The sequence below is a fragment of the Rhopilema esculentum genome, chromosome 5, assembly GCF_057945365.1.
Source record: "Rhopilema esculentum isolate cy_ngs chromosome 5, ASM5794536v1, whole genome shotgun sequence".
Lineage (NCBI taxonomy): Eukaryota > Metazoa > Cnidaria > Scyphozoa > Rhizostomeae > Rhizostomatidae > Rhopilema > Rhopilema esculentum.
In genome coordinates, this window is record NC_142819.1 from 5,442,600 (window position 1) to 5,458,658 (window position 16,059).

At 36.6% G+C, this 16,059-nt stretch overlaps 1 protein-coding gene across 1 annotated transcript in view; it reads left to right on the forward strand.

The window, feature by feature from the left end:
- Positions 1-10,156, forward strand: part of LOC135689514 (protein argonaute-2) — a 31,591-nt gene extending 21,435 nt beyond the window's left edge. The window contains exons 16-18 of the mRNA XM_065206762.2: positions 350-451; positions 1,207-1,406; positions 6,480-10,156. Coding sequence (XP_065062834.2) covers positions 350-451; positions 1,207-1,406; positions 6,480-6,600 — 423 coding nt within the window. The 3' untranslated portion in view covers positions 6,601-10,156. The remainder of the gene's footprint in view (positions 1-349; positions 452-1,206; positions 1,407-6,479) is intronic.
- Positions 10,157-16,059: the final 5,903 nt, after the last annotated feature.

The following is a 16,059-nucleotide window of genomic DNA, read 5'->3' on the forward strand; positions in this document are numbered from 1 at the left end:
CGTGAACATTTTTAAGAAGCTTTTTGACAATGTACCTTGCATCCAGTCTCTCTTTTTGAACTGAATTTTATTTTCTTTTATGATTTTAAGTTGAGTTTATTGACTTTTTTCCCCGTTAACATTTCTTTTCAACTTTTCTCTGTGCCATTTTATACCGAATTCAGAGATAAAGTACCCTTTTTCCCGAGTACCCTCTCCATTGTCATTTATCTTTGAAACAGACAGTAATAGAAAGTCTCTAAAGAATTAATCAGTTAAATACTTTGACTTTATCGTTACTTCTTCGTAGGAATAGCGACCTTCTTAGGGATCTAATTTAGGGTCATCTAAGGCTTGTTTTCTTCTTTAGGTGGGTACATCTGGCAACATTCCCCCTGGTACGACCGTTGACTCAGGAATATGTCATCCTACCGAATATGATTTTTATTTATGCAGTCATGCAGGAATCAAGGTTAGAATTAATTTTTAATATATATGATTATAAGTAATTTTGAATTTTTTTTCTGTTCTTTGTAAAGAATTTAAGCTAATTCTCCACTGGAGCAGTTTCTAAAAGAATGGCATTTTAAGATCATTAACTTGTGAATTTCGATGAAATGACGATCAAATTAAATAGAGTCTTGCACCACAGTATGGTAACTTTTTGATTTCTTGACAACTGTACACATTTTTAATTGCTTGTCTAGAACCTCACGAGGATGTTAAATGAATAAAATGAGCTGATCTTTTGATGAAAAACACCGAAATTGCTAGAGACTTACTTGTTATCGTCCAAGTCATATATTGAGCGTTTTACCGTGGTTTTTAAAGACTTTTGCACAACCGGCAAGCCTTGCGACAGTAATTCGTTAGACCGGCCTAACTGCATGAAAATACAAAACACAGTCAATTTCTCAAGACAGCTGCCGCTAAGCATGCTGGTTGCGCAAGAGCCTCCAAGCTTTTGTCTTGTTTGGATTATTGGACTCGGAAAGAATAACCTTACTCCCTGTCTTGAGGAATTGACTGCGTTTTGTATTCTGATGCGAAGGAACCGGGCAACATAAAAAACGAAAAAGAACCTAGCAGGGAAGGAATATATCATAGACGATTTGCAAGAAGATTATCTTTACCCTCTTTAAGCCTCCTTGAAATGACGATCAAATTGAGTAAAATCTCATTTCAAAGAAGCATTGATAACATGTTTTAAACCAAATTCTCTTACAGGGAACAAGCAGACCGGCTCATTACCATGTACTGTGGGATGATAATGATTTGAAGCCAGATGAGCTTCACAATCTGACCTACATGCTTTGTCATACTTACGTAAGGTGCACAAGATCGGTATCCATTCCAGCCCCAGCTTATTACGCCCATCTAGCGGCTTTTAGAGCGCGCTTTCACGTGGATTACCAAAGAGACATCAGGTGAGCATTCGCATTCTCTCTCTACAATGCTTTAAAATGGAAACACGGAACCATCTTGTCTTTTATATTCTGTTTACAAGAAAAGGAACTGAGCCAATCATATCGTTTTTGCAAAGCGTTTCCACTCCGCTCTGCAGGCGATATGGAAGTGTACTTTGTCATATTTTGGCTCGTTTCAGTTGTTTGATACCAATATCCTATTGCTCCAAAACCTCGTTTTGAGTGAGGGGCAAATCACTGTAATCAAACCTTAATAAGAAATTAATCACAAAAATGACATTAATCACACAAAAAATCATCAGTCACTTTAATAACATCACCTATGTTATGGAAAAATGAAATAATTTGAATAACGCCTCCAAATGTTTTAAAAGCACGTTAGAGAATTCTCAAACACGCTCAAGGACATGAACAAGACAACAGCAAACTCTTTCTATGAAGGCCTCGTTCTCATCTCGGGGTCACTGGCAGGAATAAAAAAGCTGAAGATTCCGTCAAAAAAATTTCAGTTTTTCAAACTGGTTCTTTCGATTTCTGAAAGTGATGAAAAACATCTTTAGAAAAAAGATTTTCAGAGAAAAAATTTCGGACAATAAACGTCGGTGAAAATAAAATCGAAAAATATTTTTTAATTTTAGACAAAGTATTGGGGGCCTCGCCCCACCTCAGGTGTTCGCCACTAATTAGCTAGTTTAGTGACTCAAATTTTACCTGCAGCTGCATCGCTGCTTTCGATGAAGGGGTTGCTCTGAACCTGTCTCAATTCCATGTTGCATGTTAAAAAAGTTTTCTGCACAACTAGCACGACAGTTTATCATTTGATTTATGAAATTCTGTACTTTAATTTGAATTATGACTTAGGTTTAGGGTCACGTATTGTTTTGGTTGTGTATCTCAACCTATCTTGGCCTGTTCAAACGTGTTTTATTTGCACAGAGAGCCATTTAAGGTCATTTTTAAATCTGTGATTAATCTTACAATAATCACAAAAAATGAAAATAATCACTAAAAATCAATATTAATCACAAATGAATCATTAGTCATTATAAATCTCGTACACCTTTTTCAGGAGCGATTTGCCCCTCGGTTTTGAGTGACAGATTTTGCCACGAGGCTTTGTAAACAATAGTCAAGACTGTGCATTGTGCAGCGTGCGTTGCCGTTCGAAAAACTCGATACACAATATCGTTGAAAAAATAACGAATTTATGAGTCGGATTTAATCAGAGATTCTGACTGAAATACATCGGAATATGGTATACTAGGGTTTTGGCGAATGCATTGTCTAGCTTGCTAATTATAAGAAAACTGAAAAAATAGCCATTTATGAAAAAATAGCCATACGGAAAGATAGCCATTTATGCTATTGCCTGGAGTTGAATTGAAACCTAAGCCAATAAAAGCTTTCTGATTTAAAAAAACACATCTGCCGGTTTTATTATTGGCTGCCACTCAAAAAGTAGCATTTCACCCAGTGCCTTCCAGTGCCAGTGCCTTACAAGATTCCTTGAACATTTGTTGTTTGTTTCGTCAGATATTTTTGCGACGTTACAGGCTACAATGCTTGCCAAAAGTCTTGGTACACTAACGTCAGTTTTCAAGGACAAATTCAGCCATTCCCTTCCCCCTTGTTGATTTACTACATAACGTAGGGGATTAGGAAGAGCGCTTTTTTCTGCGACTTCTATGATATTTTTCTAAATTATCAACTTTGGTTAGGGGGAAGGGGTGCAGAAATAGGAGTATCTGGGAGAAGAATTGAAAAATATCAAAAACACAATACGCAAATTGTTGGTTGCTCCAAGTATTTTTGGCAACTATTGTAGTTTGCAATAACAAAGCTAATTTAGCAATTTAAGCATGGTTACACAGTTCTCCATGGCTTTCCTATATTCAGTCACAAATCATACAACTAAAATGATCAGGGATTTACAAATGGATGTATATATGATTGAACTTACGCGGTGCTGCATACAATCTCTTGCATTTTTGCATTTTTTTACTTTAGGCTTAGACGTAACTAACTTTTTCAAGTTTACGTAAATAACATACATTTATTTGACTGCTTGAATCAACAAAGTTCACGAAAGGTTTTTCACGAAGAAAACAAGAAACAGAAAACTTTTCAGATTGAAGTAGGCCCACAATGCTTGTCTCGTTGCAAAAAAACAATTTTTAATCCTTTAAAAGCAAAGCAAAAAAAAGAGTGGAGTTATTTTTGCAAAAATATTATTTATTCGAGCCCGTTTATCCTACAATTCTGGATTTTCAGCCAGATTTTGTTCAAAGCTACGTCAAGTTTCCTTGATATATCAGAAAGGATCTAGATACTCTCTTTGTAAACTTGAATCGTTTTATATTGCCTACTTGTTGCTTTCCCGTCGATGCCGTATTAAAACACAGAATAGTAGAACCCGAGTGAGTTCTTCCATGGTAATACTTAATCTGTCTACATTAAAACGAAGTTTTTCCGACTTGTGTAGACAGCAAGACTTCGTCTTCTCTTTTGGAGATTTTAACTAGGTGTGAGGTTAGAGGTCGCCGATTGGTCAAGAACCTATTAAACCGATTGGTCAAGAAGTCTTTCTCTCACGTTACTTTTGATTCGCTTTTGGTGAATTGTTCTGCTTACCATTTTGGCCATTCTCCAGGGCTCGTACTCAGAGGATCTTGAGAAAAAAAGTAGTTGAAATGAAAATGATTTGTTTCTCTTTTACATGCTTTGTAGAATAGTATCTTTGTTAATATATCAACTTTTCCCGTTTATCCATAATCCAGTGCATAGAATCCCACAGTAATTATGGTTAAGCTGAAATCAATAAAGATTGTCAATGTCATCGTTGATACGTCCCATATTAAAGAGTTTTTTATTTTTAAGCTTCATCATCTGTTAACTAGGGCTGAATTGGGTCATTAGGTTAAGATACTTTGTTAGGCACACCTACCAAAAAACCATTACGCAGTGTCTTTTTATTGTTGATACAATCTCTTGATAGATGTCAAGAGAGCAAATTAGAAGTTAATGGCAGGTTTATAGTTCCAGATCTAAAGCTAGCGTAAAACGGTGCAATTTTTCTGGTCATTGTCCTGCGCTGGTAACTGAACGGGCTCCAATCTTTTTAATGCATGCTTCAGACTGACAAACTCAGTTATACTTCAAGGCAACCGTTGCGAGAGCAGATAACTGCGTTGTACAATACATAAATGACATGTTACAGGGCACAAAGTGTGTTGCAAAGTGTTGCAAAGCCATTGCAAGACAAGATGCAATCAATAATGCATTCGCTAGGACCCTGATTTGCACACGCATTGTGTAGATTGCACCATTGTTTCGTATGCTTCTCCAACACGTTTTATAAAGCAGTGTCCTATTCAGTTAATAATTATACACAGATAATATATTATTTTCTTTAGGAGCCTGAAATGATTCTCGTGCCGAAAAAGATTTTGCAACGTCAAAAAATAAACTAAATTGAACACTGTAAAGAAATGAAACAAACAAACAAACCTACCTGTAGGTAAAATTTGGTTACAATTCTGTGAATCGTCAATCGTGACATGGTTTCATTTTTCAGAAAATTTAAAATGTATTTCAATGCTACTTAGCATCTCTTTTGTAGGACCAGAAGATCTATCCAAAATTCTCTGAGATAACGAGGTGCTTAGCTGTTAAGGGATTTGTAAACCACACTTTTCATTTTTGGGTTTTCTGGTCAGCCACCCTGGTAGATCTTATAACAGCTACAATTTAAAGTGTTTGTGTCAAATTTAATGACATAAAATGGCTTATGATTGGCGGGGAATTTTTTAAGACCAGTTTTGTAAAACCTTCGTAAGGAAATTTCTTCAGAAAATATTCGGGAGAGAGAGTCGGCCATTAGTTACATCCGCACAAAAATTTGAGAACTTCTGGGTTGGTTTTTTACCAATATTTGCAACTGTAATTTAAGAAACACTGTGAAGTAGCAAAGGACCCATTTCAACCTGATACAGAAAAACATAGGCTATCTTATGTCGGTTTCTACTGTAGCTACATCAACAATATTGAAATCTGTCACGTGCAATACATCTTTTTGCGTATGAATAAATATTGCCAGTAATAACAATATTCTTTCATTTTATATAACTTTTTACTCTAGTTGAGACAATAAAAGCAGAGTTTTAAGGCTGTAATTTTAAACTTTTCTGGGCTTCAGTTGACAGTACAGAAATCATTCTGACGTGCAGCCCTGGCCCTTGGAAGAACTCAGAACGAAGAATTGTAGCAATTCAAGTGCTTCTGTCTCTTTAGCAAAAAATCTTAAGCCAAATACGGTCGCTGAAAGCCACACTGCTGGCTACAGCCACGAGAATTTAGGCCCAAATTTATTAAATCAAAACCATCGAATTGAGATTGGTTTACAGTGACATTCATCTTACTGTCCAAACATTCCAAGCAACATTTGGTGTGACGATAGCACGAGTCTATAGTAGATCTCCTTTATGCACCAAATCTCAGCAGTGATTAAAATGCACCTTAGAGACATTTTTCTAAAATTTTGTGCAGAAACTAAAATATCCCTTTCTTTTTTTCTCGAACCTTTGTCACCGATTTTTTTTGGCTTCAGCCCTGGCAATGAGTATAAAGCGGTATTAACACGCCACCTAGAGGGGAAGCTCCCTGCTAGGCCCGAAGATTATTCCACAAGCTGGCCCCTGATTCCCCACTAATATACGGAGCTTTGTTAAAAATTGTTCAAGATTTAATGTGAATTATCTCCGTTTACTCATCGTTATTGCGCTTAGTTGCATCACATGAATGGTTGTACCTTAAATATCGTGCCAGTGGTAAGAAACAACGAAATTACTAATGGTTAGCAAGAACTGAGTAAATTGATGAAGAAAAATAATACCACGACAAAAATCTTTCCGATAGAACAACAAAGATAAAACTTCGTTGATTTTCGTTTGATGCTCATATGGGCTTTTAATATGTTACCCATATGGACTCTGAGCAGGGGCTCTCGTCACTACGAGCACCATCATTACTGCTAGACTTAATACCTGACAGTAAAGACCAATATTTTCATTTTAGTGCTGGTTCAGATCAGGGAGGCAGTTCATCTAAAAAGTCAATCAGCGAGGCAGCCCTGAAAACTCTTGGCGATGCTTGCAGACCTCATAAGAAGCTTTCTAAAACGATTTACTTCGCTTGATCAATTGATGCCGTTGTCCCAGTGTGTGTGGGTCTAGGCAAATCTTGCTGTCTTATCGCCAGATAGAATGACTGTCCAAGACCTTTAATGGAGTAATGTAAAGCCCTTCACCTTGGACGCTGTGTGAGGTTTGAAAGCTTTTAATGGCACGAGCATCAATGAATATTTGGACGATTATTGGAACGCACGATATTCAGAACGCAGTAACGGTGATGTGATCTGTTCTCTAATTATACTTTTTAAGGACCAATATTACAGTCTTAGAACCTACAATGACAGTTGTACGGTAAGGCCTTGTTTAAATATTGTTTATTGAATTTGATACAGTAAACCATCATAGAGAAGAACCTGGCTGTTCTTTGATCATGTTTTAAAAGTGCCTGAAGGAGTTGCAAGGTCGAAGGCTTCTACATTTGGTTTTGATCTAAAAAGTGAGCTTTGGTGATAAAATAAGTTGGTTTTGCCTAGCAATATGGGTAGTCTGTGTCAAATGGCTCAGGGGACAACGCCTTTTTGGACACAAGCCTTTTTGGCAAAAATTTGCTTAATCAAAAAATACCACTATGGCTCTTAAATTCTTATTTATTGTTTTAATTCTGGAGATTCACAGTAGCTCGATTCAGATTGAACAGAACAATTTCTTAAATAAAGTTTTTTTATTATGAGAACCACAAGCAGTGAAACACCTTTATGTGTTTCTTTCAATTAGTTTTAAAGTTAAGATAATTTAGGGATTTTCGAGAGACTGTACCTTCAAAAGGAATACTTTAATTTCAAGTATATTTATGCCACATTGTTGATATAATTTATTATATAGTTCTAGTTTATTAGGTTTTCGGTTTTTTCCTCAGTAAATCGGCGTTTCCCAACGATTCGAGAGATGAAATTATTTTCAAAAGAAATTATTTAGTTTATTTTGTGATTTTTGTATTTAAAACTATCTACAATTGATACAGCTGTAGACGTATGAAAATATATCCCCCTCCCCCAGTTTCCGCTCGTCAATGGAACGGTATATATTACCTATGATTCAACATTGTGGGATTTGCGTGCAAGTATCTGGATAGCTGGAATTTTTAGTTGAGATGTTTTGGTTTTGTGTTAATGATCACGATATACAATCACTGCCAAAATTACTTGGAACACCAAACACTTTGCGTTGTGCTTTTCTATTTTTTCATTTGTTTTCCCGAATACAACTACTTCCGTCCCCCTTCCCCCCCCCCCTCCCCAAAACAATGTTGAAAGAATAGAAAAATATCATACAAGGCACATTAAAAAGCGTACTCCATAATCCTTTTCTTTTTTCTATAGGAAATCAACATTGTTCTTAGGGGGAGAGGGGGATGGCTGAATTTGCCTTTGAAAACTGACGTTAGTGTTCCACGACTTTTGGCAGTGATTGCTCCCCTGCCTCGTTTGATTCCTTTAATACACCTAGATCTCAATCGTTCCTGTTAAAGGAATTTAAGGACAAATATCCTGTGATATCATGTGCACATTTTAAGGACAGATATCATGTTATAGTTACATTTGTCTTCAGATCAGGGGTGCTCGATTTTTCAATCTTGACGCTCTCCACAAGTTATTTTAGGTCAAAAAGGTTTTTAAGATTATTTAGTTCTTAAGATTGTTTTGCGATTTATTTCCGACTGAGAATATAAGAAAAGTAAGAAGAGGCAATTAGTGTTTTAAGACAGTGTTTAAAACAGATTTTTTTGCGTTTTAGTTTTGTAAACCAACCCCGAGTCGCTATGGCGAATTTAGTATTAACATAGAGTAAATACGATATTGTAACATAGATAAATTCTATTCAAGTAATACTTTTAATGAGAATGCTAATAAATTACGATTTCTTTTCGCTCGTCTGCAAAACCTAGACTTTCCCAAGTCTACTTTTTTAAACCCGTAAGGCATCCGTACTACACATATTTCTAAAATAAACTAAGGTCCGGTGCTGGCAGGCAGTTTCTTTAATTTTCTGGTCATTTTGCTATCAAAAGTTTCTTACATGTGTCTTCAATTTCATTGGTAATGAATTTTTTAAACGTGCTTCCAAGGTAAAGTAAAACGTTCACTCGCATTCAGAGATAAACTAGTGTAATGTGCTAATTCGAAGAATGATAAACAATGGTGTATTAAGTCCCTCAGCAACCTTGCTCCACACAATTTCCAGAAATTCTCACTACTCCACTCACAGAAAAATACCTCAAACGGGCAAATATCGTTCTCTTACAGAGGTGCAAAATAAAATGATGTTCAATGTCAAGACCGTTTCGAGGGTCAGCTCGGAAAATTGAAACTGCAAATTATAAAAGATTCTTAGATTTTTTCAATTTGGGTAGGATTTTTTCTTAACTCTCGAAAAATTGAACCTACCGTTTCTTATAAATGTACTTCGAGGGCAAATTATCCCCTTCGCAGTTAAGGGCATATACACGGGGCATATACAAATTTTTCCTGCTTCCTACGATTTACTGCAGTTTTTCAAAATGCGTTAAATGGACTAAATTCATGATGTCAGTTTTCAAAGACAAAATTGATTGTCCCCACGTTTGAAATTCTAGGTGCAAAACGGGGCGGTTGCACTGTCAACGCAGTGTTTCTGGAATAAAACTATTCTGAAAGAAAAATACGTCCATTAGTCCATCTGTCATTTTACCGTTTCGAAAGTTTTTGGAGACAAGTGAAGAAAAAGTTTGTTTATCTGTTTTATGATATGTTGAATGATTGCAGTGTATTTTTGACGTCATTTAAAGTGTTTGCGGTCGCCCCGTTTACGCAAAGAGTGCAAATCTCTAGAAAATTGACGGGGATAAATGATCAAACGAATGAATGAATAAATACTTGTTTGATAAATAAGTGATCGCGTGAATACAGTCAATGCTGCTTTCTTCTTTTGAATTAGTAATTTTTATTAACATTTCTTTTTTCTGCCGTGGATTATAAGAAATAGTTTCCTTTAGTCATGTTTTTGATAGACGGATGTAATAATTTTGTGATGGATTTCCGCATCCTTCTTTCACGAATCCCTCCATTAACTCACTGTTTCGAATACAAATTCGTAGGTTTTAAGCAGGATATGCCCCTTGAATCGGTAGCGGAAATCCAGAGCTGCTATCAATTCTAATTTCAAAGGTCAGTTAAAGAAAAGAAAGATTTTGTAGAATCAATGTTTCGAGTTCAAAGATAAGATGTTAAGTAAAATTGGTCAATTTACATCCAAAGACTGATAAATAATTTATTCCACCAGGTTTTATTTCCCTTGATCGGATTCCGGTAATCAAATGGTGGAGTTGCGGCTTTTCATTGGCCAAGCTTGACCTTCCAGGTAGGGGTCAAGGGGGTCAAGGGTCATCAAGAATAAACTTTACCAGTTGCAGCGCCAGGTATTACAGAGTGGGAGGGTAATAGGCGTGACCAGTTAAACCACACCCTTTTTGCCTCGTTTCAGTGCTTCGTACCAGGCTAACTTTCCTTAAGAATTTTGATCTACCATTACCAACGCTGTTTAATCCTTTTTTAGAAGAAATATGTAGACCAAGTTTTCAGAGAAGTAGGGTGGGGGTTAATCACCAGCCCCCCCCCCCCCCCAACCCCCATACCACCCCCTTGTGCCGTCTGTGAACTTTGCCGACAATGACATAGATGAAGAGCAACGTATTCTAGATACTATTTCTACTACCGACAAACTTTGGACTTCAGGACCAGCTGATGATACATCAACCAAGTCATGAAAAAAGGGGTGTCACGCCCCCTATACCCCCCGTTTATCCGCTAGCTCAACACCTTTTTAGTACATGCAGAGTTTAATCGATCTCCTGCAATATACCCTTCGAAGTTTTGCCCTTTCATAGTTAGAAATCTCTTAAGGATCAAACTACCACTATTTCAATTTCTGGCTTGATTTGAGAAGAACAAAACGATTGTCCTCTTTAATTAACATCAACAGCCTCAGGGGACATAAAGAAGCAGTCAAACGCTGTTTCCATTATCCTGAGAAACTTTATTGTAGAGCACGAGAACGGCTCCATTTTATCCGATTAGGATGTAGTTGAAGTCAACGAGTAACAGTTTTTCTGCCAGGTTTGTTCGTTTTACTTTATAACTAAGCACATAAACACATAAACTCTTTCTTTACACATAAGCAAATTTCTGGTAATGAAAGATAGTTTGCTCGTAGCCAATTCAGTTCTTTGGGAAATTCGACATACCATGCGACTGCAAAAGTAGGTAAACCTTAAACGTTACCTAGTTCCAGTTTGAATGAATTCAGGCAGTCTTCTGTGTGTTCACATGTTACAACAAAGATTAATACACGGTATTTGTATTGAAGAATTACAGGTTTTGTGTTATCTGTCTGTTTCTTCACTTTCTGTGACATCAAATAGGCCCAAATACGGGATTTTCTGCAACATGACATTCATTTTTCATGGTTATCTATAACAATCATTGTGACGTTGCTAAGATTTTGCTAATGATGCGACTGCTCATAAGAAATATTCTATTTTATAGTCGGGCTACCATGCAGCATGAATCAAAACACCTCCAGTTGCTACCAATAGTGTTGCAAAGTTACGAAGCATTTCAACCCAAGGTTCAACAAACACCTGTTACAAAATTCAGAACCATCTCGGGTGGTCGTTTCGATAACTCAAAACAAAACAAAATTACTTGGTCCACTTTATATTTGTTCAAGAACATTAGAAGTTGAAAACTGTACGTTTTTCAAATATTTGATCATTCAATATGGTATTATTCGATATGATTACATGATGAAAACCCTTCTATTTTTCCAAAACCCCAATCAAAAAACATATCGAGAACATAACTGAAGAAACCTATCGTGAAAACTACTTTTTCAAAATCGCTTTTATTACCCTCTACCTTCACTCTTAATCTAAACTTCTAACGTTCACTTTGTTTCGATAAAAAAGACTCACAAAGATCCAGATTCACTTGTGGTAGAAAGGACAGATTGTCCTGTGGGCGGCTTAATTGTAACGCTCTTCAAACCTAAGGGTAGCTGCGAAGGGATATTTTTTTAACATAAACGCCATTTTCATTTTTGTGTCCTGGTAGTAAATGACAAACAAACATAAATGTCTGCGGCGTATCTTTTCTCAGATGTGTAAAGCTTTAGTATTTGCTTCAGGACATGACATCTTGATATAGGCATCTCCATATAGGCAAGGCAACCCTTTTGCTGTTTTCAATTAGCCTACTTTCAATGAGCGAAACGTTATAAAAAACGACTAAAAAGGAAAAAAAAATGGTAGCGTGGTGCAGGAAATAGAGTCAAACTCCATATTAGTTTGGCAAACTTATCATTGCAGCGTGTTAGTAGGGGGTACCAGGTATCTATGCTGAATCACGCAATCATGCTTGAATTAATTGCAAATCACGCTTACGGTACTGGAAATTTAATATCACGCCCCCTGGAAGTTCTCTGATTTTTTTAATAACTATCTTATAAGAGTAATTTCTTGTTGGCTGAGCCATCGGCATCTCTGAATAATGGAGACATTAGCCTGGTCTGGTACCGAAAACCAATACTTTCTCCTTGTAAAAACAAAAGTACTCCATTTTGAAATTCGCTTGCAGCATTCATTTTCACGCAATCACGCCATGAGTAATGCTGATTCACAGGTCAAGCGCCAATGTCCTATTCCCCTTCATGCATAATTAAAATTTATTTCACGAATTCACGCATCGAAAATACGCCGATCACGCAATCATGCCAAAATACCTGGTACCCCCTTAGTCCATGTATGCAATTTAAGGTACTGACAAACTATGTTCTGAACCTTCAGATATTAAGCTTCATATATAAAGATGCTGAACTTTAGCAGGACATTGATTTGTGAATCAAAGCAATTAGCCTCTGCATGTAGGTGGGTTGCTGCAAATATGATTTGGGAATTTGGTTTTAAGACAAGGCAATACCCTTGGTCATCGCCCGGTTGGGTAACGACACTTGGAACTGAAAGGGTAATTTCAAATGACACTGGATATGTAGCCTCTGGCAAGGTCTTAAAACACATTTTCATGACGAATAAAAGCACAATGCTTTTGATTAGCAAGCCAGTCTTTTTCACATTTTGATAATCGATATGGCTCTTTTGCCGTTTTAAATTGTCAAATATTGACTGGGACGAATGCAGTTAGGCCATAAACTCTACACCTCTTGTCAAATACAGATAACGATTAAGAAGATAATGTTTCTTCCCATTGAATTATTTCACTTATAATATAATTCTAATGATAATAACTGGTGTTAGTTCACGAAAAAACCAGAACTATCTTACATGTTCTACAATTAGGTTTTGAAGACTTCAACCAAGAACTAAAACAATAGCAACATCGTACATGACCCTAGGGTTTTTTACCTGTCACGTTACAACTGTGATTGATATACCTTATCATGATTCAGTTTCCCAACCCTTCTTATTGCTATTTCTTATAATCGGTCAAACTTCCACTTAGGTCCTTTCAAACAATCTATGCTCTGATAAAAAGATCAGTATTTTCATCTAGATGTTTTTTATAAGAAGACACAAAATGTCTTACGTACTTACTGTTGTGTTTTCCAACATAACAAGCATGAATCTTACTTTCTTTAGGTCTTAAAATCATCTGGATCTCCACAAGTCACTTCTCTGTCTCCTATTCTTTTTATACCAAAAAGAGAATCGAGAACAATTCAACCATGCCCCCAACATCCCATTCAGTCACAGCACATCATTATGGCTATCGATATACGATGCTAGTTTTGAGGGCTTATACATTAACGTTGCCAAGAAGTCACTCCTAGAAGCTAGAAATTCCCAATGCCCGATCAAATGCCAATCTCAACAAGCATTTGAACGTGCAGTTTAAAAAGCTTTCAGACCAACATTTTGGCGGACTTAGAAAACTACCTTTCCCATTCTCAATGTCAAAATGTTGGTCATTTTGACATTTATGACAGGAGGCTAACAACAATTTAATAAAAGTCAAGTATTAAACTCAACAGTTTAGGTGTTGCCAAAGTTTGAACAACATGCCGTGAAAGATGTTTAGAAAGGAATTAGAAAGGAAAGTGATCTTATGATAAATATTTAGCTCAGTTCCAGTAAGAGACAAATATCTTCGTCACGTCGCAATAATTCCCTTTCGGGAACCAAAAAAGACGTCATTGTGGTCGCAAATCCAGTAGAGGCTTCCATCGCAAAGCAGAAAGACTGGGAGATCAAGGGAACACGTATCCCTCACACATACAAAAGATAAAAATAGGGCAGGTGAATTAATTGGACCAGCGTCTTTGTTCCTTCGTCTCTTTCATTAATCGATATAAAATCTATACATAAACAATGTTACAAGAGTTTTATGCTATTCAGCATTCATTTTTTTGCATTCTCTTCCCATCATATATATTTATATATATTCACATGGCTTTTCTCCTGTCCACAGGCCAGTACCTTACAACCCCAAGCGTGCATGTCATTTTCTTTAAACTTTGTAATTTTCAACTTAGGTTCTGGAATACCCAAAAGTCTTTTATGACATGTTTGGACCAATTTTAGCTTGCATTCTTGAGCAGGGATATTTGCTATAACTAACTGAATTCATATTTCTTATGGAAGAATCCTTTTTAAAACAATAAACTTGCAAAGTGCCGCCGGTACTCTAATCACAACACATCTGTGCTATATTTAAAGAAATATTTTGCTGCAATATTAAACATTCGGTATGTTTCGCAGTGATATTTCTTTCAGTGAATTTTAATGAATGTTGTGCTGCCATAAATACGCATTTCATATGACGCCAGTCGCAAAATCTTTTCTCTCTCCCATCTTTCATTTACACCGCCATTGATATATTTGCTAAAGGCGCTGGAAATATCTTTCCACTAACTATTCCAAAAGTTGTAGAAAGCAACACCAGTTTATTCGAGAAAGGCGGAAATATAAAGACTTTGGGTACAATGTAGTGGAAGATATTTCTTATAAACAAAACTGGCCGTATAATATTCCATTAGTCAATCCTTGTAACGTACTCCATTGGCCGTATTCCTTTTGTAAACAAAACAAGGGAATACTTGATGTCACTTCATTTTAAATCTTGACTCTGTAAAACTTTCAAGTTGACGAATTTACACATTTCCAACTCGTTTCTCTCCTGAATTGTAAAAAGTGGCCTAAATTTTAACATGAGTTTCTTGTAATTAATTTGGCTTATAGTTTCACGGTGTTATAAGGGAAATATTTTCAATGGCAAGACAGTGCAAGTTTAGTGAAACAATTCATTGAAAACATGAGTTCTTTTAAAATAAAGACGTCCCGAGATTAGCTTTAAAGTAATTTGATATGACAAAAAATGAAGATCTTTACTAGGCCCATTTTGTGGGCATGTACATAGCAGGGACGTCGTTAGACACAGCCAGGAGGCATGTTTCTCTGATACTATCACCATGCCAGAGGTTTTGTATTCAGGAGTGGTTCAAGATCAGATCTATGTGATTTTAACGCGATTTTGTCAGATAAACAAACATCCTTATGCTTTGCTTAGAATGACATTAGCTACCATCACAAAAAGTCACTAACAATTGGGAAATAACATATTGTCGGGATTTTAGCTAGGCTTGTCTCCTATAAGGAACCAAGATACAACAATCCTGAGACAAAAGCACCACCTTTTTTACATAATCATAACTTTTGATGAGGCAATGGGATTCACCATTTTCTTTATCACTGGCCTTAGTTAGTGGTTATTATTTAATGAACCTTTTGATTGATCATCTAGAATTGTCGGACTTATATTTGCTCAAAATGCTTGTACTTGCAGCCTTAGCAACCGAAGCCCTGAGATTTGGTCAGTGTATTCATAATACTATTCAATTTGTAACCCTTACAATAAAACAACTTAAAACACTTCTGTTAAGGTAAAGAGAACATTAGACAGGGTCGTCGCTTTATATTGTGCTCAAGGGGGGATTCCAGGCCCCACTTGCGAACAAAGTGGGTGAGCGATCATTCATTTGCTGACAAGTGCAAAAAATTCCCAAATAAACTCCTTGTATTCGCAAGGAAACTTTAATCAAGAGGGAAGCACACCGCTTACGCCCCCACCCCTCCAACCCTGTGGCAACGTTCCTGCCTTTCGAGGCCTGGAAGATACACAGAACATTTTCTTCCACGCTATCTGGGTACCAAAGTAACAAACACATCTTTTTAGTTAGTACCAAGAGCATTTTTCACTGTCTATCAACGAGGTATATGCAGTGAACTCTGCACTAATTATCAGCTTCTACAACAATCCTGACCGTAACGTAACATAACTGCAACTGTTTGGATTATATCCTTCATAGAAGCCGCTGCAATAAAATAGATGAAGGCTGTTCTCTTTCGACACAGAAGCACGATGCTAGATATGAATGAAACAATACATCACGATGCTATTAAGTGCAATTAATGGCTA